At 44.0% G+C, this 23,970-nt stretch overlaps 1 protein-coding gene across 1 annotated transcript in view; it reads right to left on the reverse strand.

The window, feature by feature from the left end:
• Positions 1 to 23,970, reverse strand: part of FNTB (farnesyltransferase, CAAX box, subunit beta) — a 65,149-nt gene that overhangs the window by 23,295 nt on the left and 17,884 nt on the right. Inside the window, exons 2-5 of the mRNA XM_073610758.1 lie at positions 13,411 to 13,475; positions 5,649 to 5,721; positions 2,527 to 2,618; positions 1,335 to 1,481 (exon numbers count right to left, since the gene is read on the reverse strand). Of these exons, the coding sequence (XP_073466859.1) occupies positions 1,335 to 1,481; positions 2,527 to 2,618; positions 5,649 to 5,721; positions 13,411 to 13,475 (377 nt within the window). The remainder of the gene's footprint in view (positions 1 to 1,334; positions 1,482 to 2,526; positions 2,619 to 5,648; positions 5,722 to 13,410; positions 13,476 to 23,970) is intronic.

A 23,970-nucleotide genomic window follows, 5' to 3' on the forward strand; every position in this document is an offset into this window, starting at 1 on the left:
AACAGATCACAGATGATGGTTACCTTTACCCTGGGTTCACAGTGTGAACTCGCACAAGAATCATATCGCATAAGTGACAACACCCATGCGATCCGATTATAGTGCGGGGAAAACACAAGTCCCTGCACTATTTTCTGTGGGAATCCAATGCGAGTTCAGCCATACAACTGTATGGCTGAACTCTCATGTGATCGTCGCCTGCGGTGCGGGTGCAAATCACATGAGATCGCGCTAGTGAGACAAACCCAGGCTTAATAGCCATTCAAACCCCTTTGTGTCAAATTGTGTACATGTTATCAGGCCAAAGTCACCAGGGTATGTAAACTTTTGATCAGGGTAATTTGTGTAGTTTGTTGCCATTATGGATTAAAGAGTAAACAGTCGATTAATAAATGGCTTCAGCCAAACACTAACCAGGAGCGAAAGAAATGTTTTTGTGTTAGTCATATTCTCTGAAAAACGGCCAAGAAATCAAATTCTGCCAAGGTATGCAAAAATATATAGAGATAGAGATAGATATGTATGTATATCTCTATATAGGTGTTTCCCCAAAAATAAGACACCGTCTTATATTTATTTTTCCTCAAGAAGACACACACTGACATTTTCAGGTGATGTCTTATTTTTATTAAGCAGCAGATTTACTGGTGTTTGTGGGGGGTGAGAGAGATCCACAGACTGGTGCTGGGGGAAGAGAGACCCACAGTGCTGAGTAAAACGGCAGCCACAGCTTTACTTCTTCCCCTGAAGACACAATACCTAAAGCAGAGCGTCCTGCTTCTCACTTCACTGAGACTTTTATTTTCTATTCTCCCTCTATGCCTCAGCTTGCAGCATGCACAGAACGACCGGGACCTAAGAGGGGGAGCAGACCTTGTTGATGGGGCTGCCTGCACCTCTCCAGCAGCTGTCACAATGGGCCAGGTGAGAAGGGCTGCCCATCTTCTTTACTGCTCCGCGCCGGTACGCTGCATAGCCACGCCTATCACTATGTCTTATATTGCACAAATGCTTAGAAATCCTGCTACGGCTTATTTTATGGGTATGTCTAATTTTCAGAGAAACATGGTATTATATAGATATAGATATATATCATTTAAAAAAAAAAAAATAGATAAATAAAAAGTACACTAAGAATGGAGTAAGTGGATGCCAAGGAACCTTCTGATATTTCAGGTGTACAACTCCAAGTTGTCAATAGATAACTATACATAAACATCTAAATTAGAATACAGATAAAAATAGTTCCTAAGAAATTCATTTAACATAAAAGAAAGAATACATTTCAATACTCTTGGTCCTTCTGAGACAGCAGGTTTATCTCATCCACATACCTGTTAATGACATTGTAGGCTTCTTCTGTTCCAATGGTGCATAGAGCATTCACTGCTGCATAGGTAGGAGCTAGATGAGGTTGCTGGCTAGGTCCACCAGCAAAGCCCCCATTGGGACCCTGACATTGGCCTAGAAACTGGCAAACACTATTAAAGAAAAAAAAAAAAAAAAAAAAAAAAGAAGGGGAAGAAGTAGGGACAAATGATATTGCATCCATTTTAAGTAATTTCATGTCACTGCTGTACACAGGTGGTCTGGAAACTTGCAAGAAAATGTATTGCTGCAGCAGAGAGCAGCAACAGCAAGTCTGGACCCGTCAGCACCCCAGGGCAGCAAGCTAGAGGGCAAGTCTGCACCAAAAGCCAGGTGTCAAAACCGCAATGTCTTCTGCAGCTGAAATATAATGCATCATGCTGGTAGGATTCTCCCAAGTACTTTTTTGTCACCCTGCGGGAGTAGAGTCTGCCTACCGTTACCGGTAGCCATGACCCTGAAGGTTCACTCCTGAAATATTAAGGGTTTAAAATTCCCCAGAGAAGCAAACAAGCCCTCTAGCTGAGCTCTGGAGACAGAGCATATATGGTCTTCCTCCAAGAGACTCATTTTAGAGCAGACAAGATCCCAAAACTGTGCTGCCCTGGGTGGCAACTTTAAGCTGACCTTAGACCATCAAAGACCTTTTCTAACTACTTTTTTTATCTGCTATGTGATGTTATTCTTTGTATGTTTACATTGCAAACGTCCAAAAAGTGCTTCCCACACTTCTTGTCCTGGACATACAAGTGTAAAAATCAACCCGAGTCAGCAGAAATTCAAACTGCCACTGTTGTCACCAGAACCGAGGTCCCCACTAAAAAGTTGACCAATTTATTTTTACTACTGTACTATTTAGTATTTTTCTATACTTTCTGGTGTGGCGATAAAAACCATCATAGGAGGTTTTAAGCCTTCATCTTTGCCACAGAAAAAAAATGGCTTCACTTTACTTTTTTTTTCTTTTTTTTTTTTTTTTAGGAAGAGAATATCAAAAACAAAAAAGGTGTGCGCTCCACAAAGTTCCAAGAAACAGAAATATCAAAATGTACAAATTCCTGGCTGCTGCACTATGAGAACTATACTACTAAATACAAGTATGCATGATACAGTTCAGGATCATTACATTCATAGCTGACTTATTTTAATATGGCTCACCTTGACGCCACAGATTCAGGGATTGGCTCATCCAATAGCATTAAACTATGTACAATCCAATAGCATAGCCAGGGGCGGCTGGCATCCAGGCACTAGGATGGAGAAAAGGTTACATAGAAAAGAAGTCAAAAATCTAAAAGTGCTTCTTCAATGTAGCCTTAAAGATTTACCTGGAGACTCTTTATGGAGCAAAGATTAGCAATTGATTTCACTAAGTAAACAGATTTGCATGTGGACAGCTTCTGACACACATTACAAATGCATGAAAATGGCCAAGGCCTCATGCACACTGGGCATTACAAAATTCTGCTTAAACAAGCATTCAGTGTTTTTTCTTTCAGCTGTAGAAGCACATTTGGGCATTTACAGGCATACAGTACATCCAGAAAATATTTAAAGCGCTTTACTTTGTCCACATTTTGTTATGTTACAGCCTTATTCCAAAATGGATTAAATTCATTATTTTCCTAAAAATTATACAAACAATACCACATAACAGTGATGGCGAACCTTGGCACCCCAGATGTTTTGGAACTACATTTCCCATGATGCTCAACTACACTGCAGTGTAGTTGAACATCATGGGAAATGTAGTTCCAAAACATCTGGGGTGCCAAGGTTCGCCATCACTGCCCTATAATGACAGCGTGATAGAAGTTACTTTTTTTTTTTGCAAAAATTTTAAATCACAAGTATTCACAGCCTTTGCCATGCAACTCAAAATTGAGCTCAGGTAAATCCGGTTTCCACTGATCATCCTTGAAGTGGAGTTCCACCAAAAAAAAAAAAAAAAAAAAAAAGCTTCCGCTTTAAACTGACATGGCACGGCTAGTGGGTGCCCAGCTGTGAAGCCACAGCTGGACGCCCACAGTTACAATGCCGGCGCCGCAGAGAGGAGGGAGAGATAAGCGGGGCTTTGTTCCCCAGCATCGCTGGACCCTGGGACAGTTAACTGTCCGATTATTAAAAAAGTCGGCAGCTGCAGTATGCTTACAAAAACGCAAATGCACATAAACCCACGTGCAACACGAGCCATTATGACCATTTTCTATGCTGCTTTTTTTCTGCCAGAGTTTGTCATTTTCTTCAGGCGCCTAGTGTGCATGGACACTAAACCTGCAGTCCAGCAGTCAGTGATTGACCACGGACTCTGAAATGGTGATTTCTCAATCACATGCTCTACTCATTTGACAAATTCAGAGATCCCAATATGAATATGTAACCTGTGAAGCAGCACTTTCCCTTTTCTCGCCTAAGCGACAGGTTCTCCCTGTCCCCGTGTGTGCGCAGATATGCCGCAGGGCTCAGTTCCTGAGAGAGGTTTTCCATGCAAAGATTGGCAACAGGAAAGTCTAAAGCCTTCCGTGTCTTGTGCATGCATGAAAATCCCTGTGCTGACGGACTTATGCCATGTACACACGAGTGGAATGTCCGACAGAAAAAGTCAGACGGGAGCTTTTCATCGTATATTCCGATCGTGTGTATGCCCCATCGGACTTTTTACGTCAAAAATTCTGATGGACCTAGAAAGAGAACATGTTCTAAATTTTTCCGACGGAACCAATTCCTATTGGGAAACCCGCTCGTCTGTATGCTGTTCCGACGTACCAAAAAACGACGCATGCTCTGAAGAAAGTATGAGACGGAAGCTATTGGCTATTGAACTTCCGTTTTTCTAGTCCCGTCGTACGTCACCGAGTTCTGGACGGTCGGAATTTGGTGTGACCGTGTGTGTATACAAGACAGCTTGAGTGGAATTCCGTCGGAAAAACCTTCGGTTTTCCCATCGGAATAAACTCTGGTCGGGTGTACAGGGCATTAGGGTACCAACTATCCTGTGGTAGAATGATCTGTATACTTGCCTATTTTAAAGCTGGTCTGGTAACATACTCTAGCTCCCCTGTGTCAGCCAGCAGCTGCTTAAGGGGAGAGGGACAGCCAACAACTGGCCCATAGTAAGCCTATGGGCGACATCCGCATTCCAGCTGTTGTCAGAGCACTCTCTCCTCTCCCCTGTAGCTGACGCTGGCTGACACAGGGGAGATCATGTGCCCGGAGCAGAGAAGCCTAAACCTTAGTACAGGGTTTCTCAACCTTTTACGGCGAAGTACCCCTGCAAGTCTTAAAAAAAAAAAAAAAAAAATTTCCCAAGTACCCCTGTCCTGAGAAAGTGATCGGCACTGATGATAGGAGGCACTGATGGTTGGGCATGCTGGCATGTGTAGTTCCTGAGCAGGCAGGTTTTGCCTTTTTTCCTGTCTGCAGTAGCTGGCTATGTGCACAATTGCAGACTGGAGTGGAGATCAGGGAGCCACAGCAGGCAGGACACCCGAGGTGTGCCAGAGGGGAGGGGGGGGAGCAGGGAGAACATGGGGGTCCCCCTAATAACCATGGTCAGCCCTACCCGGGAAACCATATTCCGGGCAGCGCGATGGGCTCCATTGATGACAGGTCCACCGGCCCAATACCCCCAAACGCACACGGGGTGGACTGCTTCTCCCCTTGGTAGCACAGTGCCGCGCAACTCGGCTACAGCCGGGCACTGTGCGTACCCCCTGCTCTTGGTGCACATACCACGGAATGAGAAGCCCTGGCCTAGTACACATGGGCCAGTTCAAGAGAAAACTGGCCAACATTCAGCTCATGAGAACAGAAATGTTCGGACATCTCCTGTCGAAGGCTCATGACCAAAAATGAGCGGCCAGAGGCTGAAATTGCTGACCGGAGTGTTTTGACAGGGGGGCTGTCCCTCGATCAGAACACAATAAAACAGCAGGGGAGATCTGTGCCAATATCAAATTGTTAGCAGAGTGGCTTCTACCTGAGCTGTCAGTTAGTTCAATGTGCTGGGTTGAATGGAAAAAAAAAAAAAAAAAAAAAAAGAAGAGTAGTTTTAAGATTAGTTAGATTAATCCTGGAATTCTACTTTAAAGGCCTCCTACACAAAGCTGTTACCGCATACACCAGATTCCAGCGCCAAGAATGACACCTGAAATGACAAGTGCATGCAAATAGTGACGACCACTCAGCTTGTACAAGGTATGGACAGGCTGACAGCAGCTGTCATTGTAGAGCGAGAGATTTTACAACCCCAACACTTTAAATGTAAAATAGTTGATTACCTCATAGGAGTCGGAGAGGTGCTGTAAGCCTTTCCGTAGGTAGTGGGCATGGAGCTCTCTCTCCAATACAAGCCTGTAACAAACACAATGTAGTTCTGCTTAAAGTAAAACACTTATGATAAAATGTATTATGTAGTATGAATCCCCACTCTGCACTTTCCCTAAGCTGCAACAAAAACGAACTAATGAATGAATAGAAGTAAAAATATCCAATAGGCTGCCGTATAGAAAATCCCTTGCAAAATAAAAAGTGACATATATACACAAGTTAAAAAACATACTCCTAATACGGCGCTTAATGGCAATCCCATGTTGAACGCCTAAAAACTGAGCGCTGTATTAGGAGTAAATATTCACAAATACACTCCAAGTTATTATTTTGCATTATGATAAAATGTATGAGATCGGCCATTGCTGACGGTCTTCTGAAAAAGAAAGTTGCCTGGCTCTTCCGTTTTTTTGTTTTTTACTTTGAGTTAACAAAAGGTCTGCACACCACTATTACCAACAATATCACATACATACTAATATATGCATTTTAGACCTGAAAATTACTTAAAGGGATTGTAAAAGTCCATTTTTTTTTCTATAAAAAACAACAAAACATGTCACTTGCAGTGTATTTTCACAGAGCAGCCCAGATCCTCCTCTTCTCGGGGCCCTCTTCTGTGCTCCTGGACCATCCCTCCCATTGAGTGCCCCCATAGCAAGCAGCTTGCTGTGGGGGCACTCAATGGGAGGGATGGTCCAGGAGCACAGAAGAGGGACCCGAGAAGAGGAGGATCCGGGCTGCTCTGTGCAAATACGCTGCAAGTGACACCCAAGCCACAGCTCCGTGTCCATTCAGACATGGGGCTGTGGCCCGGCCCCCTCTCGCTCTCTCCCGATAGGCTAGCCGACTTTGACACCAACGGGAGCCAAAATGGCGTGGCTGTTGTGTCTCAATCTGAGACCCGCCGTGCGAGATCGGACAAACCCCCTCCACACAGTTTCATAAAATCATGGACAGCAGAGACCATCAACAAGCACCTTCTAAGGGGGGGGGGGGGGGGGGGGGAGGCGTTGTCTCAGGATACTGTGGTGTTGAGGCGTTTAGCCTGTCAGAAGTGACTCATGTAAGCAGCAAAGAAATTACAGAGGGGACAGAAATCACGCACTGCTTTGGATTGAGGCAAGTATACTCTACAGAGGGAAATGTTCTATTTTTTTTATTTCAGACGCTTAAAACCACCAACTTTTTCAAACCTATATTTTCATCAAAAAGACAAAACTGTGTTGAGTAAATAGATACCAAGATGTCATGCTTTAAAATTGCTTGCGTGACAAAAAAAAAAAAAAAAAAAAGGAAGTCCATAGGCAACACTTGGGGGGGGGGGGGGGGGGGGGGGGGAGCAGGGAACACCCCTTCACAGCTCATAAGGTTATAATGAACTAAAGTCCTTAGAATTATTCCTCTCAACCCAGCACATGTGGCAGTACCCAACATGTTACCTGATCACCATTTATACATACAAATGGGCATCCTTCTAATGCATATGTGTGCGTTTTTTTTTTTTGTTCATTTACTTAATTTTAACCCTTTACCGCTGCTTTTATAGTAAACCTTTAAGTGGGCTAACCGTGAGAAGGCAGACTGATCATGTGACCACTGATTGCAGTCACTTGATTAGGAGCCCATCCTGCTCGTTCCTAGTCAAAAACTAACCAAAAGCTGTAGGAGACAGCTCGATGTGCTGAGGGTTTCCTCTTAGCAAAGAACCTCAGCTCACCGCAGTGGCTGGGCGTTAAGGCCCACTTTTCCTACCGCTGCATATATGTACACACGTTATGGCAGGAGGGAAGAGGTTAAAGCACTCGCCAAGCTTTAATGCGATCACAAAGGGCCCAATAAATGCTATTTTGAGCTTTGTGGAGGTGACAATTTCTCTTTAATGATACAACTGATGTATCCACTGACCTCTACTAAAGCAAACTTAGCAAAAACTGCTTGATCTGCTTCTTTTCTTGGCCAGAGCCATCAGGAAGCCCCAGCATGGAACCCATCACAGAGAAAGTGGATTTTCACCAATACTCCTCCATCGGCCATCCTGAGCAATTTGCGCAGGTATCAGACTCACAGGAGCTGCAGGAAACCCACCCACATTACTTGTGCACTAAAGCAAGTACACAATTTTAAAACCAACTCAAAAGTGGTTATTCCAAAAGAAAACCCAAAGAATTGTTCCTGCAATAACTCTGCTGTGGTCAAGTGATACAGCCTTTCCTCTTACATCAAACGTACTCCTGGGTGTGTTAGATGTCAGATTCCCCGCTGCGTCCAAGGATCTCTCCAGCCGGCCCCTACATTACTGTGTTGCAGGAGGGAGTGGGAGGAACCAAGGCATGCAGTGGGGGGGGGGGGGGTGCAGTACTAGAAAACACAGAAGCTAAGAATGCTGAAGACTCTGCCAGAGGCTGGATCACTTAAGAGTAGAATTCTGACTTGTGGCCCACAGGAGAGGGAAGTATTCGGAGTCATCAATTTCCCCCAAAACATGTAGAGAATGGAGGCAATTACAGTCACTCATCTCCAGGAAAAGGGCTAAATATATCATTAAAATATGGGGGTTTTATCTGTCAAAGAAGCTGCAATTATGTTAAAGCGGAGCTCCACCCAAAAGGAACACTCCACTTGTTTGCTCCCCCCCCCCCCCTTCACTGCCACATTTGCCACTTTGAGGTGGGGGGTGTGGTAAGCCCCTTCCCGCTTCTGGGCGAGTTTGCTGCGGCAAAGTCACCTGGAAGTTCAGCCCTCCTCCTCCTTCCCCCACTGCCGGGCCATTCACAAAGTGCACTTCACAAGGCTTTACTGCTGGTTTCCCCTTACAAGAAATGGCAGCGGCAGTACCTGACAGCGGATTGAAAAGTCAGCTGGGGTGAAGACACCGCTGGATTCCTGGACAGGTAAGTGTCCCAATATTAAAAGTCAGCAGCTACAGTATTTGTAGCTGCTGACTTAACGTTTCCTGAAGGAGCCTGGACCTCTTCTTTAGGTCTGTCCTGAGATTAAGCCCTCCAACACAAGGGTAATAATACATATACACCAGATTCCAAAACAAGAATGGTGATACGTGAATAGCAGTGAACGCCAAGCCTGTACAGGCTGACAGCAGTTGCTCGCATGTGGTCCACACACCAAGTGGTCACCTGCAGTTAGGGATGGGCATCTGAGCCTGGACACAACTGGCTGCATCCAGGCTCAGACATCCACATACATGTGATTAACGATGGTCGATGCCAACCTGTCATTACTTTGGACAGGCTGAGCAGCTGCTGCCATTCACATACACCTGTCATCCCAGCCAAAAGAATCCACCAATCCTTGCTGCTGGAATACGGTGTATATGTGTAATCACCTGTATGAACGAGGCCTTAGACGGCCCTGCCAGACAGCACAAACAAGTGGTGGCTTCACCTCTTTTGCAGTTAAGCATCTCTCTCTGTAAGCAGTTTCCTTTGGGCATGCAGGAAAAGGAGACTGCCCCTCCCTCTCCTAGTCTGAGGGCTGCTGTATAGAGGATTACTGGAAGCAAATAGCAAAATAGACGCAGGTACTTAAAATTATATTTAGTGATTTTAAATGAATATTTAAATACATTTTTATATATACAGCATATTTTGATTTCAGCTTTAAAATGCACAGTATGTTCTCTGCCAATTTCACATCAGCTAGCTGTGTACATTTTGTAAAAAAGAATTTCAAACAGATTTACATGGGGAAATTTTGTCAAACAAACTCTAAAGGCAGCATGCGGTGAGGCCTGAAATCAATCGTTACTGCTGCTACAACAAAAGTCATATCATGCATTACACTGCACAGGGAGCACTACAACTCTCAAAATAACATGTTTATTAAAATTAGTAATGTTATATTTTTATTTATTTATTTCAGGTACTTATATAGCGCTGTCAATTTACGCAGCGCTTTACATATACATTGTACATTCACATCAGTCCCTACCCTCAAGGAGCTTACAATCTAAGGTATATCATACCGATGTGAAACTCAGCTACCGAGCACAGGACTTAGGCAGGCCATACATGGGTCAAATTTTGATTAATTGGACAGTTTGGAAGTTTTATGAAAAAAACAAATTATTTTCTAACCAATGATGGGAGAATTGTAAATCGAAAAAGAAATTCGCATGTGCAAGAAAAGAAAAATTCCCAGAAAAGAAAAGATTCCCACCCACGAAAATTTTCTGTAGCAACATTGAGGTGAAATTGAAGGCTTAGTTGGCTGAATTTCAAAATCAATGGTGGCACCATCGGATCACAAAAACGCACAAATTTCCTGATTTTCAAAAGAAGATTCTTTCGAAATTCCACCATATATGGCCAGCCTAAGTGCACATTATCTGATGACATGAGCCAGCTTGTACCTTTATTGCAGCAACGTGCACCAATGACTACCCTCTGGTAAAGAACACCTACACCTCTTGATAGATATACCTACACATACACACCCGAAAGGGGCCCTAGGATAAAAGTTAGTATTCTCATTGACACTTCAGGACGGGCACATTGCTGCAAAACACTGTTTTTATGGTCATCTACAGCCTGTAATTTATACAGTGAGCCAGGGCTTGCCCAAGACATTGTGCTGCCTGAGTCCAGAAATGAAAAATTGTCGAGGTGGTACCGCTGTCCCACCATCTTACATAAAATGGATCCTTCTATCCCAATACCTGCTGTCAATGTTTGCAGGGCCCTGGCACTATGACCCACATTTAGGGCATTTGCCCGCAAATCACCCCATTTTGGGACAATATACTACAACTATATTACAGCCTTGTGGGCGATCAACTCCCCAGCTTTCCCCAAGTTATCGTGCCTTCTATGCTGCCAGGTTTCTATAAACAAATCAAAAAGACCTTGATTAGACATTTCCTCACTGCCGCTTGATCTGTAATAGCCAGATGTTGGCGACAAAACGAACCACCATCACTGGCTGAATGGGCTTGTGGAATGGACAGAAGTGACCATTTTGGAACATAGCCATAGCCTGGGAGGAAGACAGAACGGAGTCATACCCACTCACATGGACAGGATTGGTCCCATTTTCACATCCTTCATATCAGGCAGGGCTTGAGTTTTTGGCTACTTCTGGGATCTCCATGCTTGCCTCCCTTTTTTTCTCTTCCCCTTAGCTTCCATATCGATCCATGCTTCTTCTCCCTCATTGGTCAATGTGACTACTGACCCATTATGCACACACTACTCAGGAGAAATTTGTGGCATGAAGGGGCGGTTGCATAAGCCAGCAAATGCACATTGCTCCGTCTGCAGCCTGCCAAAGACGGCAGAGGGCAGAGCGATATCATCCGCACTCAGCCTCCCCCTGCAGACTGGATTGCTCCTGTCGGTGGCTGCTCTCAAAGCGGTGTGGAAAGAGCGCACGCACATGTGACATGTGTAGCCTGACTGCAGAGATGGTAAATTATTCATGAAGGATGGGGCTTTGTTAATGCTACTTGGATGTTAGACGAGGATGACCCTTTGCTGGACACGGGGCTCTCTCCGCTGCTCCCCCTGCAGCAACCCCAGCCCCCCCCCACTCCACCCTCAGCAGCAACTCCAGCTCCCCCCTCCCAGCAATGACTGTATCTCCCCTCTCTCAGCAGTGAATCAGTAGCTTACATGGCTAATAACCCCTAACGTAAACAGAGCAAGTGGGCTGGCACTAGACGCTGAGCGATAATGAGTGTTGCCATTAACAAATTGTTCCACATTGCAGCAACTACAGTGCAGTGCAGACTTCTGCTATGAATGTTGAAGATGGATTACTACACAGTGCTTGTAGATACAGGATCAGCTTGGTGTGAATTTAAAACTCATTTGCAGAATGTGTAAATGCCTGTGCCCACATCATGTCTACGGGGTCACTTTTCAAATACATTTATTGAAACCATTTTAAATACGATTGGTATAATTTAAAAAAAAAAAAAAAAAACCCACACACACTTATCGATTTACCATAAACACATACCTGAAATCAGGCTACACATGGAAATGCTTTGTGCCCTTTAAGCACTACTTCACTATGCTGTCACCAACATTTCAGGCACTCGGGATTAAAGGACGAGGTGTTAAGGCAGACATAAAAGATGAAGAGTGCAGGAGTGGCAGAGATGTGTGCACCCCAAGCGTGGTAAAAAGTATTCTGGCATGAAAACAGTTCACAAACATCTGTCAGTTGGTTTAGAGGTTTACTGTGCAGTTGAAAACCAAAAACATTTTGGTATACTTAACCACTTGCTTACAGGGCACTTAAACCCCCCTCCTATCCAGACCAATTTTCAGCTTTCAGCGTTGACGCACTTTGAATGACAATTGTGCGGTCATACAACACTGTACCCAAATGAAATTTTTCATCATTTTTCCCCACAAATAGAGCTTTCTTTTGGTGGTATTTGATAACCTCTGCGGTTTTTATAAAAAAAAAAAAAAAAAAATTTTTTTTTTTTTTATATATTTAGTTATAAAATTTTAAAAAGGGAAAAGGGTAATTTTTCTCCTTCATTGATGTACGCTGATGAGGCGGCACCAATGGGCACTGATAGGTTGCAGTGATAGGCACTGATGGGTGGCAATAATGGGCACTGACCTGGTACATTGATCTGCAACACTGCTAGGTGGCACTGATTGGCACCACTGGTGGGCATTGTTAGGTGCCAATGGTGGGCACTGATACGTGGCACTGGTGGGCACTGTGGGAACTGTGATGAGGCAATGTAAGGTAGCACTGGCAGGGGGTACTGGTGGTACAATTGAGGCATTATTGCCTCCTCCTCTTCGGGACCGATGTCCCTTGCTGGTGAGCGGCTTTTTTTTTCTCCTCGCACTGTCAGCGCGAGGAGTTAAAAAAAAAAAAAAAAAAAAAAAAAAAAACACACCACATACACACACACACAAACGATCACAGAGCTTTTATTTTGATCATGTGATCAGCTGTCATTGGCCGACAGCTGATCACATGGTAAGGGGCCGGGACCGGCCCCTTACTTGGATCGGTAATCACCCGAGTTTCAGTGACTCGGTGATCAGAGCGCGATCAGAGCGCGTGCACAGGGGAGGCCGTCATACGACGGCCTCCCGGGAATTTAGGTCCGCGCTGTAGCCGTCATTCGGCTATAGCGCGGATATCAAGTGGTTAAAGGGGTTGTAAAGCCTCAAAGTTTTTCACCTTAACGCATTATATGCATCAAGGTGAAAAACGTTCTGTGTTGCAGCTCCCCTCCATAGCAGACATTTTTTGGACGTTTCATAAACGCACGTAAAAAAAAATAAATAAAATAATATCACACAATGAATGCAGCCTTATACCTTGTACACACAATGAGACCATCGGACGAACAATCGTCTGGTTCTTTTGCATGCGAATCTCATATTGAAAATGAAGATTTTACTAAAGTTATGAAAAATTTCGTACGACAGAATAAAAATTCGGAAGTGATGAGATGTGTTTTAGTGTATTGGTATTGTATTTCCGAACCACAACTTTACTGATTAAAAACGAAAAAAAATGTCATGCTTGTCCCATCTGATAATATCGGATGAACTGTCGTGATCGGCTCTCGAGAGCTGTGTACTAATCATCAGATTATCCTATGATCGCTTCGAAAGCTGTATTTTTTTGTACAATTTCCTGATCGTGTGTACAGGCCATAAGGCATCTGAGAGAAAGCAGGAGAAAAATAGTACAATGAAGGGAATTACTTACTGAAAGGCCCCTTGGCTGCGTTTGATGGCAGTGAAGATGGCACCCACAGAACTCTCCACCTTTTTCTGTAAACGATAAACATACATCTTAAGAACACTATTCCCAGACAGACTCTAAGGCTGCATTCACACCTGAGCGTAGAGTCTTTGAGCGCTTTTCGGCATTTTTTTTTTTGCACATTTGTATGCATTTTTTGGGCTTGAGCATTTTTAGGCTTTGGTGTTATTAACCAATAGAGAAAACTATTATCTGTTGCATCATTGTGTATTTTACTTTTTTTTTTTTTTTTTTTTTTTTTTTTTATATGAATAAAACACAAATTTGAGCAGAAAAATCACGCAAAAACGAGCGAATCTGCACAAAAATGCACGGATGGCATGTTTCCATTCACTCCTATTAGAAAAGAAACAGGCCAAAAACGCCCAAATCTGCCCGATTTGAGCAACAAAAAGAGCTCCAGAACTTGTTTGAGCTTCAGGCGACGGAGTGGAGATGTGAACCGTCTCCATAGAGAATCATTGATTTTTCTCCTCCAGTGTTTGAGCCTCAAGCTTCAAAACGCTCAGGTGTGAATGCAGCATTAAACAAATAGAAAGGCAAGTGTGGAAGGCCATTTAGGTAGCCGTCTGAGCTTCATTTTGCAGGCGATTTGTACTGTATGCCGTAAAAACAACCAAACACATGCACAGTGGGAGCACTTCATGGACGGTTCAATAAACCTACTGCATGAGCAGAAAGCTCCAGAATCACAGAGCACAGCATGATTCGGTACTCATCCCCTCCCACTACATGAAAATACAGCAGATTTCCAGGTAGGTCAAACAGAAAAAATTTTCTAGTCATGTAGTAGAGGAACGGTGAAGATGATTTACTGAATTCAAAAACGAACAATGATAAAAATGGTGAGGGATGAACCAGAACACAGGCTACTGCAAAAATTCTAGCAAAATTGGGTGAACAAACCATGGACTTTAGGCACCAACACAGCCAAAAAGTGAATAAAAAACTTACAAAATTTTATTTCATATAAAAAAAAAAAAAAAAAAAAAATTTCAAATATAAGCAACTAATATGGTCAAAAGATCCACACCAATCCTAAACAGAGGTTATATCAGTGAGAGGGCATTGGCGTGTATGGACATAGCTTTTTGGAGCTCAACATGTTGCGCCAGAGCACTGCCTCAGGAGCTTGAGAATGTACTCTAGACAAACGAAAATACAGAGTAAAAAACTATTTGGGTCGGCAGTGGCGGCGGGCATCACGATTGGTTCTACAAGGGATCTTATTTTTTTTTTTTTTTTTTTTTTTTAAATAAAAAGGACTTGTTTTCATTGCCTGAGTTCTATCGAATAGCACCCTCCGTCAAAAAGTGCCTGCACATGCCCAGTACGGAAGGGCACTCCAGCTGATTTCCCGATCAGCTGGCGTGACGTCACCATAGCGCATGCGCACATGGTAGGAGGCATTTTTCGACGGGAGATACCATTTGACAGGCGCAATTAAAAGCTATGCAAACAGAGGTGACAGTAGTTGTCAGATTGTGCCTCACCGTTGCGGGGCGGGTTTACAGTGTGCTCAAGGTCGGGCTTTGTGTGTTGTAGGGCGGGTTTGGTGTATTGAACGGCGGGTTTTGCCTGTGTCTAAGGGCGGGTTGCAAGAGACAAAACCCGCTCTTCAACACAGCCACAACCTGACAACTATGCCTCCCTCCACTGTTTGCATAGCTGTCAATTGTGCCCATGAAATGGTATCTCCCGTCGAAAAATGCCTCCTACGATGTGCACATGCGCCATCACACCAGCTGACCGGGAAATCAGCTGGAGTGCTCTTCCATACTGCACATGGGAGGGCACTATTCGATACAATACCAGCAAATTTTTTTTTTTTTTAAATACACATTCAGTTATCAGAGAGGGGGGGGGGGGAAATACCACTGACAGCTGATGATTCATTGGTTGCTAAGGACACGGCAGCCACCCGCTCCTTAACCATACTATTTAGTGGTTAACCGCTTCCTGTCCACCCTATAGCAGTTTTACTGTTACATGGTGGCAGCTGTGTGCCGGATCACATATATTACACATACACACACACACGTGATCCTGCAATTCCGGGTGAGGGGCACAGCCAGCAGCTCACTATCACTGTATTTACATGATGTCCTCCAGCATCCGCCGATCATCAGGCAGAGAGACAGAACTGCGATCTGCCTATGTAAATAAGGCAGATCGCCATTCTGACAGGAGGGAAGGGATGGAGTTTGTGTCCCTGAAAAGCACCTCACAGTTCACATAAACACTGGTTAGGCACACAGTTAAAGTGGTTGTAAAGGCAGAAGGTTTTGTATCTTAATGTATTCTAAGCATTAAAAGTAATTGTAAAAAGTCTCGTATAAAAAAAAAAAAAAAAAAGTATAACAGGTCAGTCTATGCAAAAATATATGAAATAGAATAGTCATAAAGCTGTAATAAGCTTATGAAAGCATGTGTGCTTCATGGCAGCTGGGTTTAGTCTTCCATGCCGTTTTGTGTAGCCCCAGAAGCAGGAAGTGACGTTCTTAGACTTCTGGGAGCATTCGGTTGTCCCAACTTATCAAAGGGTCTTTGGCCCCTGTCAGACGGTACGTCCGTATTTCATCCATTCGTTTTCGGATGAAATACGAACATACATGCATCCCTATGGGATAGCGGGTGTCAGCGGAAGAACATATCGTTCGATTCTGCAGACGGAGGATAGATATAGATAATGTTACATGTGAACATCATAACCTCACAAAAACTTTGAACCTTGTATGGCACACATTCATTTCTGCTAACTTCAGCAATATGTCTATACAAGAGAAGGTACTAACTCAGAGTCATATATGGCATTTGATTGACAAGCCCACATGTAACGCTATACTTGAAGTAATATGCTGATCATGTAATGTCATACAACCAAAACATCTACCAACATGAACACATATTACCAAACTTGAACTACATTAAAGTAACTATATACACTAATACTTATTAACCACTTCAGCCCCGGAAGGATTTACCCCCTTCCTGACCAGAGCACTTTTTACAATTTGGCACTGCATCGCTTTAACTGCTAATTGCGCGGTCATGCAATGCTGTAACCAAACGAAATTTGCGTCCTTTTCTTCCCACAAATAGAGCTTTCTTTTGATGGTATTTGATCACCTCTGCCGTTTTTATTTTTTGCGCTATACATGGAAAAAGACCGAAAATTTTGAAAAAAAATGATATTTTCTACTTTATGTTCTAAAAAAAAATCCAATAAACTCAATTTTAGTCATACATTTAGGCCAAAATGTATTTGGCCATATGTCTTTGGTAAAAAAAGTCAATAAGTGTATATTTATTGGTTTGCGCAAAAGTTATAGCGCCTACAAACTAGGGTACATTTTCTGGAATTTACACAGCCTTTAATTTAGGACTGCCTAGGTCGTTTGAGGTGCTAAAATGGCAGGGCAGTACAAAACCCCCACAAATGACCCCATTTTGGAAAGTAGACACCCCAAGGAAATTGCTGAGAGGCATGTTGAGCCCATTGAATATTCATTTTTTTTGTCCCAAGTGATTGAATAATGACAAAAAAAAAAAAAAATACAAAAAGTTGTCACTAAATTATATATTGCTCACACAGGCCATGGGCATATGTGGAATTGCACCCCAAAATACATTTAGCTGCTTCTCCCGAGTATGGGGATACCACATGTGTGGGACTTTTTTTTTTTTTAGGAGCCTAGCCGCATATGGGGCCCCGAAAACCAATCACTGCCTTCAGGATTTCTAAGGGCGTACATTTTTGATTTTACTCCTCACTACCTATCACAGTTTTGAAGGCCATAAAATGCCCAGATGGCACAACCCCCCCCCCCCCCAAATGACCCCATTTTGGAAAGTAGACACCCCAAGCTATTTGCTGAGAGGCATGTTGAGTCCATGGAATATTTTATATTTTGACACAAGTTGCGGGAAAGTGAATTTATTTATTTATTTATTTTTTTTTGCACAAAGTTGTCACTAAATGATATATTGCTCACACAGGCCATGGGCATATGTGGAATTGCACCCCAAAATACATTCTGCTGCTTCTCTTGAGTACGGGGATACCACATGTGTGGGACTTTTTAGGAGCCTAGCCGCGTACGGGACCCCGAAAACCAATCACCGCCTTCAGGATTTCACTCTTCACTGCCTATCACAGTTTCGGAGGGTCATGGAATGCCCAGGTGGCACAAACCCCCCCCAAATGACCCCATTTTGGAAAGTAGACAACCCAAGCTATTTGGCAAGGTGTGGTGGCATGGTGAGTATTTTGCAGCTCTCATTTGTTTTTGAAAATGAAGAAAGACAAAAAAAAAAAAAAAAAATATTTTTTTTTTCTTTTTTTAAATTTCAAAACTTTGTGACAAAAAGTGAGGTCTGCAAAATACTCACTATACCTCTCAGCAAATAGCTTGGGGTGTCTACTTTCCAAAATGGGGTCATTTGGGGGGGTTTGTGCCACCTGGGCATTCCATGGCCTCCGAGACTGTGATAGGCAGTGAAGAGTGAAATCAAAAATTTACGCCCTTAGAAAGCCTGAAGGCGGTGCTTGGTTTTCGGGGTCCCGTACGCGGCTAGGCTCCCAAAAAGTCTCACACATGTGGTATCCCCGTACTCAGGAGAAGCAACAGAATGTATTTTCACATATTCCCATGGCATGTTTGAGCAATATATCATTTAGTGACAACTTTGTGCAAAAAAAAAAAAAAAAAAAAAGTGTCTCTTTCCCGCAACTTGTGTCACAATATAAAATATTCCATGGACTCGACATGCCTCTCAGCAAATAGCTTGGGGTGTCTACTTTCCAAAATGGGGTCATTTGGGGGGGGGGGGGGGGTTTGAACTGTCCTGGCATTTTATGCACAACATTTAGAAGCTTATGTCACACATCACCCACTCTTCTAACCACTTGAAGACAAAGCCCTTTCTGACACTTTTTGATTACATGAAAAAATTATTTTTTTTTTTGCAAGAAAATTACTTTGAACCCCCACACATTATATATTTTTTTAAAGCAAATGCCCTACAGATTAAAATGGTGGGTGTTTAATTTTTTTTTTTTTCACACAGTATTTGCGCAGCGATTTTTCAAACGCATTTTTTGGGGAAAAAACACACTTTTTTACATTTTAATGCACTAAAACACACTATATTGCCCAAATGTTTGATGAGATAAAAAAGATGATCTTAGGCCGAGTACATGGATACCAAACATGACATGCTTTACAATTGCGCACAAACGTGCAGTGGCAACAAAATAAATACATTTTTAAAAGCCTTTACAGGTTACCACTTTAGATTTACAGAGGAGGTCTACTGCTAAAATTACTGCCCTCGATCTGACCGTCGGGGTGATACCTCACATGCATGGTGCAATTGCTGTTTACATTTGACGCCAGACCGACACTTGCGTTCGCCTTAGCGCGAGAGCAGGGGGGACAGGGGTGCTTTTTTTTTTTTTTTTTTTTTTCTTTATTTTTTTTTTGCTTTTTTTATCTTATTTTAAAACTGTTCCTTTCATTTTTTTTTTTTTTTTTTTAATCATTTTTATTGTTATCTCAGGGAATGTAAATATCCCCTATGATAGCAATAGGTAGTGACAGGTACTCTTTTTTGAAAAAATTGGGGTCTATTAGACCCTAGATTTCTCCTCTGCCCTCAAAGCATCTGACCACACCAAGATCGGTGTGATAAAATGCTTCCCCAATTTCCCAATGGCGCTATTTACATCCGGCGAAATCTAAGTCATAAAATGCTCGTAGCTTCCGGTTTCTTAGGCCATAGAGATGTTTGGAGCCACTCTGGTCTCTGATCAGCTCTATGGTCAGCTGGCTGAATCACCGGCTGCATTCTCAGGTTCCCTGTTGAGACAGGAGAGCCAGAGAAAAACACGGAAGACGGTGGGGGGGGGCATTCTCTCCCACTGCTTGTAAAAGCAGTCTAGAGGCTAATTAGCCGCTAGGATTGCTTTTACATGAAAGCCGACCGCTGGCTGAAAAGAATGATACCAAGATGATACCTAAACCTGCAAGCATCATTCTGGTATAACCACTCAAGTCGTGAATGGTGTACCTGAAGACAAAAAAATGGTTAACAATAAAGCACAGTAAAACGGTAAAGTATAAAAAATTGCATACCTGAAAAGCAAACATGATAAAACATGATAACAATAAAACATTGCAGAATAGAATACAGTAAAAAAAAGAGCAGAACAATAGAGAGAATAGAGAGAGAGAGAGAGAGAGAATAGAGAGAGAACAATAAAACGACAACTATTATTTTTTATTTTATATTTTTGTTTGTGTTTTTTTTTTTTTTTTTTTTTTACACTTTTTTTGTAACTGTAACTTTTATAACTGTAACCGGTTCCAGGTTCGGGTCTCTCAAAATGCGATGGCATCTTGGGAGACCCTGTGAAAGTGTGCCTAGTCTGTGCAATGCTGTACCCTACGCTAATACTCAACTAGTGAATGGTAGCGTTCAAAACATTCACCAATGCAAAGACCAGGATTGTCAGGACAGGAGGGACAATAATAGCGGGTGTCACGCCTATATCTGCGTTTGCTGCAGACACAACATCTTTTTTGGGGGGGTTCGTTGGGTAGGGGTACTCGGGAGGACATAAAAATGCCTCTCATGCAGCCGACTGCATTTGGTTGGGGATGTGAATGGGGGAAGTACGGGCGCTGCAGAAGTGGTGGGTTCCCAATTAGGATTGGCGAATGCAGCAGGAAGGGCATTATGGGCACGACAGGCCTGTGTTTGTCTTTTTGGTGGCAGCGGGACACTATTTGTGCTTGCCACCTCACCAGCTTGAACTGCACTTATGGGACTCGCCACGTCACCAAGTGTTACTGCAGTGCTGGTTTGACTACGACCGGGGTGTACTAGGCCGCTGGCGCTTGCCAGTTCACCAAAACGCTACCAAAAAAACTGTTAGCGATCGCAGGGATCAGGCCTGACTCTGCGAACGCTGCAGTTATGCGTTTAGTGTTTTGTAAGTGACAGTGATCGATCGATACTGCACTTGGGTGGGCTGGGCCAGGCGGAGGGGCAAAACGCAGGTGCTAGCAGGTATCTGGGCTGATCCCACTAACACTGCGTTTTTGGGAACCCTAAACTGCTGGGGACGCCAGTATAGATCTGATCGGATCAGATCAGATATTGATCAGTTCAGATACTATACCACTAAGGGAGGTGTACGGTGCGTGCGTGGGTGTTAGCGCTACTGGCACTAACCTGACGCTGCCTGGGGCTGGTGCTTGCCAGTTCACCAAAACGCTACCAAAAAAAACTGTTAGCGATCGCAGGGATCAGGCCTGACTCTGCGAACGCTGCAGTTATGCGTTTAGTGTTTTGTGACAGTGATCGATACTGCACTTGGATGGGCTGGGCTGGGCCGGGCGGAGGGGCAAAACGCAGGTGCTAGCAGGTATCTGGGCTGATCTCGCTAACACTGCGTTTTTGGGAACCCTAAACTGCTGGGGACGCTAGTATAGATCTGAACGGATCAGATATTGATCCGATCAGATACTATACCACTAAGGGAGGCGTATGCTGCATGCGTGGGTGTTATCGGTACTGGCGCTAATCTGACGCTGCCTGGGGCGACGCATATCACCGCCGGGCGATCAGGGGGCTAAACCTTTATTCGGTAATAAACGGCGGGTGCCCTGACACTATAAAAAATAAACGAACTAACCAGCGTCACCCGTAACGGTTATACGGTGATCAGTGGTGAAAGGGTTAACTAGGGGGCAATCAAGGGGTTAAAACATTTATTAGATAGTATATGGGGGTCCCTGTCGCTATAAAACGCTGACGGCGAACCTAAATATTTACGTCCCTAACTAGCGTCACCAGCGACACTAATACAGCGATCAGAAAAATGATCGCTTAGCGACACTGGTGACGGGGGGTGATCAAGGGGTTAAAACTTTATTAGGGGGGTATCCTAGACCTAAAGGGGGCCTAACACTCACTGCCCTAACACTGTAACTGTCACAAACTGACACCAATGCAGTAATCAGAAAAAAAAAAAAAAACCTGCTTGGTGTCAGTTTGTGACGGGGGGGGGGAAATCGGGGTGTTTTGTGTGCCTGGCATGTTCTACTGTGTGTGTAGTGTTGGTGCACTCACATTACAGTCTTCTCTCCTCGGCCCGGAACGGAAATTACCGAGCCGAGGAGAGATGACATCATTTCCTCTGCCTCTGTGTACAATACAGAGGGAGGGAAATGATCCCATTGGCTGGGAGCGATCGCGAGGGGGGGGGGGGGGGCCACGAATGGATGGCCTCCCCCTCACCACCGATCGCCGGGGGAGATTTGCCGACCGCCGCAGGCACCGGGGGTCCGATCGGACCCCCCCACCCGCGGGCAGGCAAGGACGTACCTGTAAGTCCTTTTGCCTGCCCGTGCCATTCTGCCGACGTATATAGTCGTGCGGCGGTCGGCAAGTGGTTAATATGACAGACTACACTAAGCTTAACAGGATATAAAACCACAATGTATTATTCCTTCAGCTACGTAGACACGTGTCTTTTTGTTCTCTCATGACATTCTATACAAGAGATACCTTATAAATGTCATACTCATACACCAGAAACTTATTACTAACTCAGCCTTAGACGAGGATATATTTCACTGAATGTTTGATCAAGGTCATTCACACATACCATTTATCATGACTAATCATAAAACCAAAATAGGTTTTGCAAGCTTGCCATGAATTTAACATAACATCTATAAGTGCCGAATTATGAATTTGGAGGAAAAAAAAAAAAAGACAAACAAACACACACACACACACACACACACACACACACTATACTTCCTCTGTGCAGTTGGTTTTGCACAGAGCAGCCTGGATCCTCTTCTTGGGTCCCTCTTCGCTGCTCCTGGCCCCTCTCCTATCAAATGCCCCCTCAGCCAGCAGGTTTTTATGGGGGCACCTGACCTGAGTCAGCTCCGCGTATCCCTTCAGACACGGAGCCCGACCTGGCCCCGCCCCCTTTCTTCCGATTGGCTGACTGTCAGCTGCAGGAGCCAATGGCACTGCTGCTGTGTCTCAGCCAATTGTGAGGAGTTTCCTTGATGGCTTAGACATTTGTGGACATCGCTGGAGAGAGATGGGGCTCACGTAAGTAATTAGGGTAGTGCTGGGGAAGCTGTTACACACAGAAGTCTATCTCATCTTTCCTTCCTAGGAAACACTGCGCCAGCCCATAAAATTTCCACTTCCTCCTGCCAGACTTCATTTTTTTTTCTAAGAGTACCTCCGGCCAGCTGGGGAGACACATTAACATATCCTCACATATTACTACAGTGCCTGTGTTGAGGTCTTCCTCAAGACCCCCCCCAAAAATTTGGGTGGGCAACTAGTGCTGTCCTGAAAGACTACTGGAAAAGGACGTTACCAGTAAGAGTAACTTTAATTTTTCCACCCCGTCTTTCAGGACAGCCACAATTGAGAGGATAGATGAGCACTTACCACTTAGGGTGGGACTACAGCTTGCAAAACCTTTCGCCCAAAGGCTTGCTCATTTGCTGACACCAGGTCCACCCTGTAAATGTCTTACAAAAAGGTGGCGAGTTGGACCACATTGCTGCTTTGCAAATTTGCTCTGGCGTCACTCCAGCCCTTTCCGCTTGAGAAGCTGCAATAGCCCTAGTAGAGTGCTTTTATACCCACAGGAACCCCTTTCCCTGCCAACGTATAGGCCTGACCAATTGTTACCTTGAGCCATCTGGCAATAGTGCGTTAGGATGCTTTGTTTTATTTTCTGGGGAAAGAAAGGGGTACAAAGAATCTGGACTCTTACTGCTTTCATCAGTTCCAAGTACTGCAGGATACATCTCCTTACATCTAAGATGTGAAATTTAAATTCCCTTTCTCCTGAGGGATTAGGGCAGAAAGTGGGTAAGACCATCTCCTGGCTTCTATAAAACTTTGAAGCCACTTTAGGCAAGAATGCCGGATCAGTTTTGAAAACTACCTGATCCAAAAATAAGAAAAAAAAGGGGAAGAAAAAAAAAAAAAAAAAAAAAAAAAAGGATTTAATCTGCTCTTCTGTCCCACTCCCAGCCGTTATTCTATTCTCCTGCTGCTGGGCTGGCTGCTTAACACAGCGTTACTCTGGAGGGAGAAGGGGGTGTTGCCGCGCCGGAGTTCTGATCTGCCGCTTTCCTCAGGGCAGGTGACATATCACTTTGCGGCTCCACCGGCAACAGTCAGTGCAGTGGGCGGCACCGCAACAGCCGGATAACAGAGGTAGAATCAACAGATGCCGCTGTCTATCCTTTCTCTACAGAGTCTACACACTGCTGGAGGGCCAGTTTAGACACTTGGGGCTATTGGCCCCACATTTGGGGCTCCAGCCCCAATAGCCACACCTTAACGACACCTATGCTCATGGCTAAGCCTTTATCTGCCCTGCAAAAACTCCAAAACTGCTATGAGACTCTGCACCTTGGAGTTTCCTGTGCACCATTCCTTAAAAGC

The sequence above is a fragment of the Aquarana catesbeiana genome, linkage group LG13 (genome assembly GCF_042186555.1).
Source record: "Aquarana catesbeiana isolate 2022-GZ linkage group LG13, ASM4218655v1, whole genome shotgun sequence".
In the NCBI taxonomy this organism is placed as follows: Eukaryota; Metazoa; Chordata; class Amphibia; order Anura; family Ranidae; genus Aquarana; species Aquarana catesbeiana.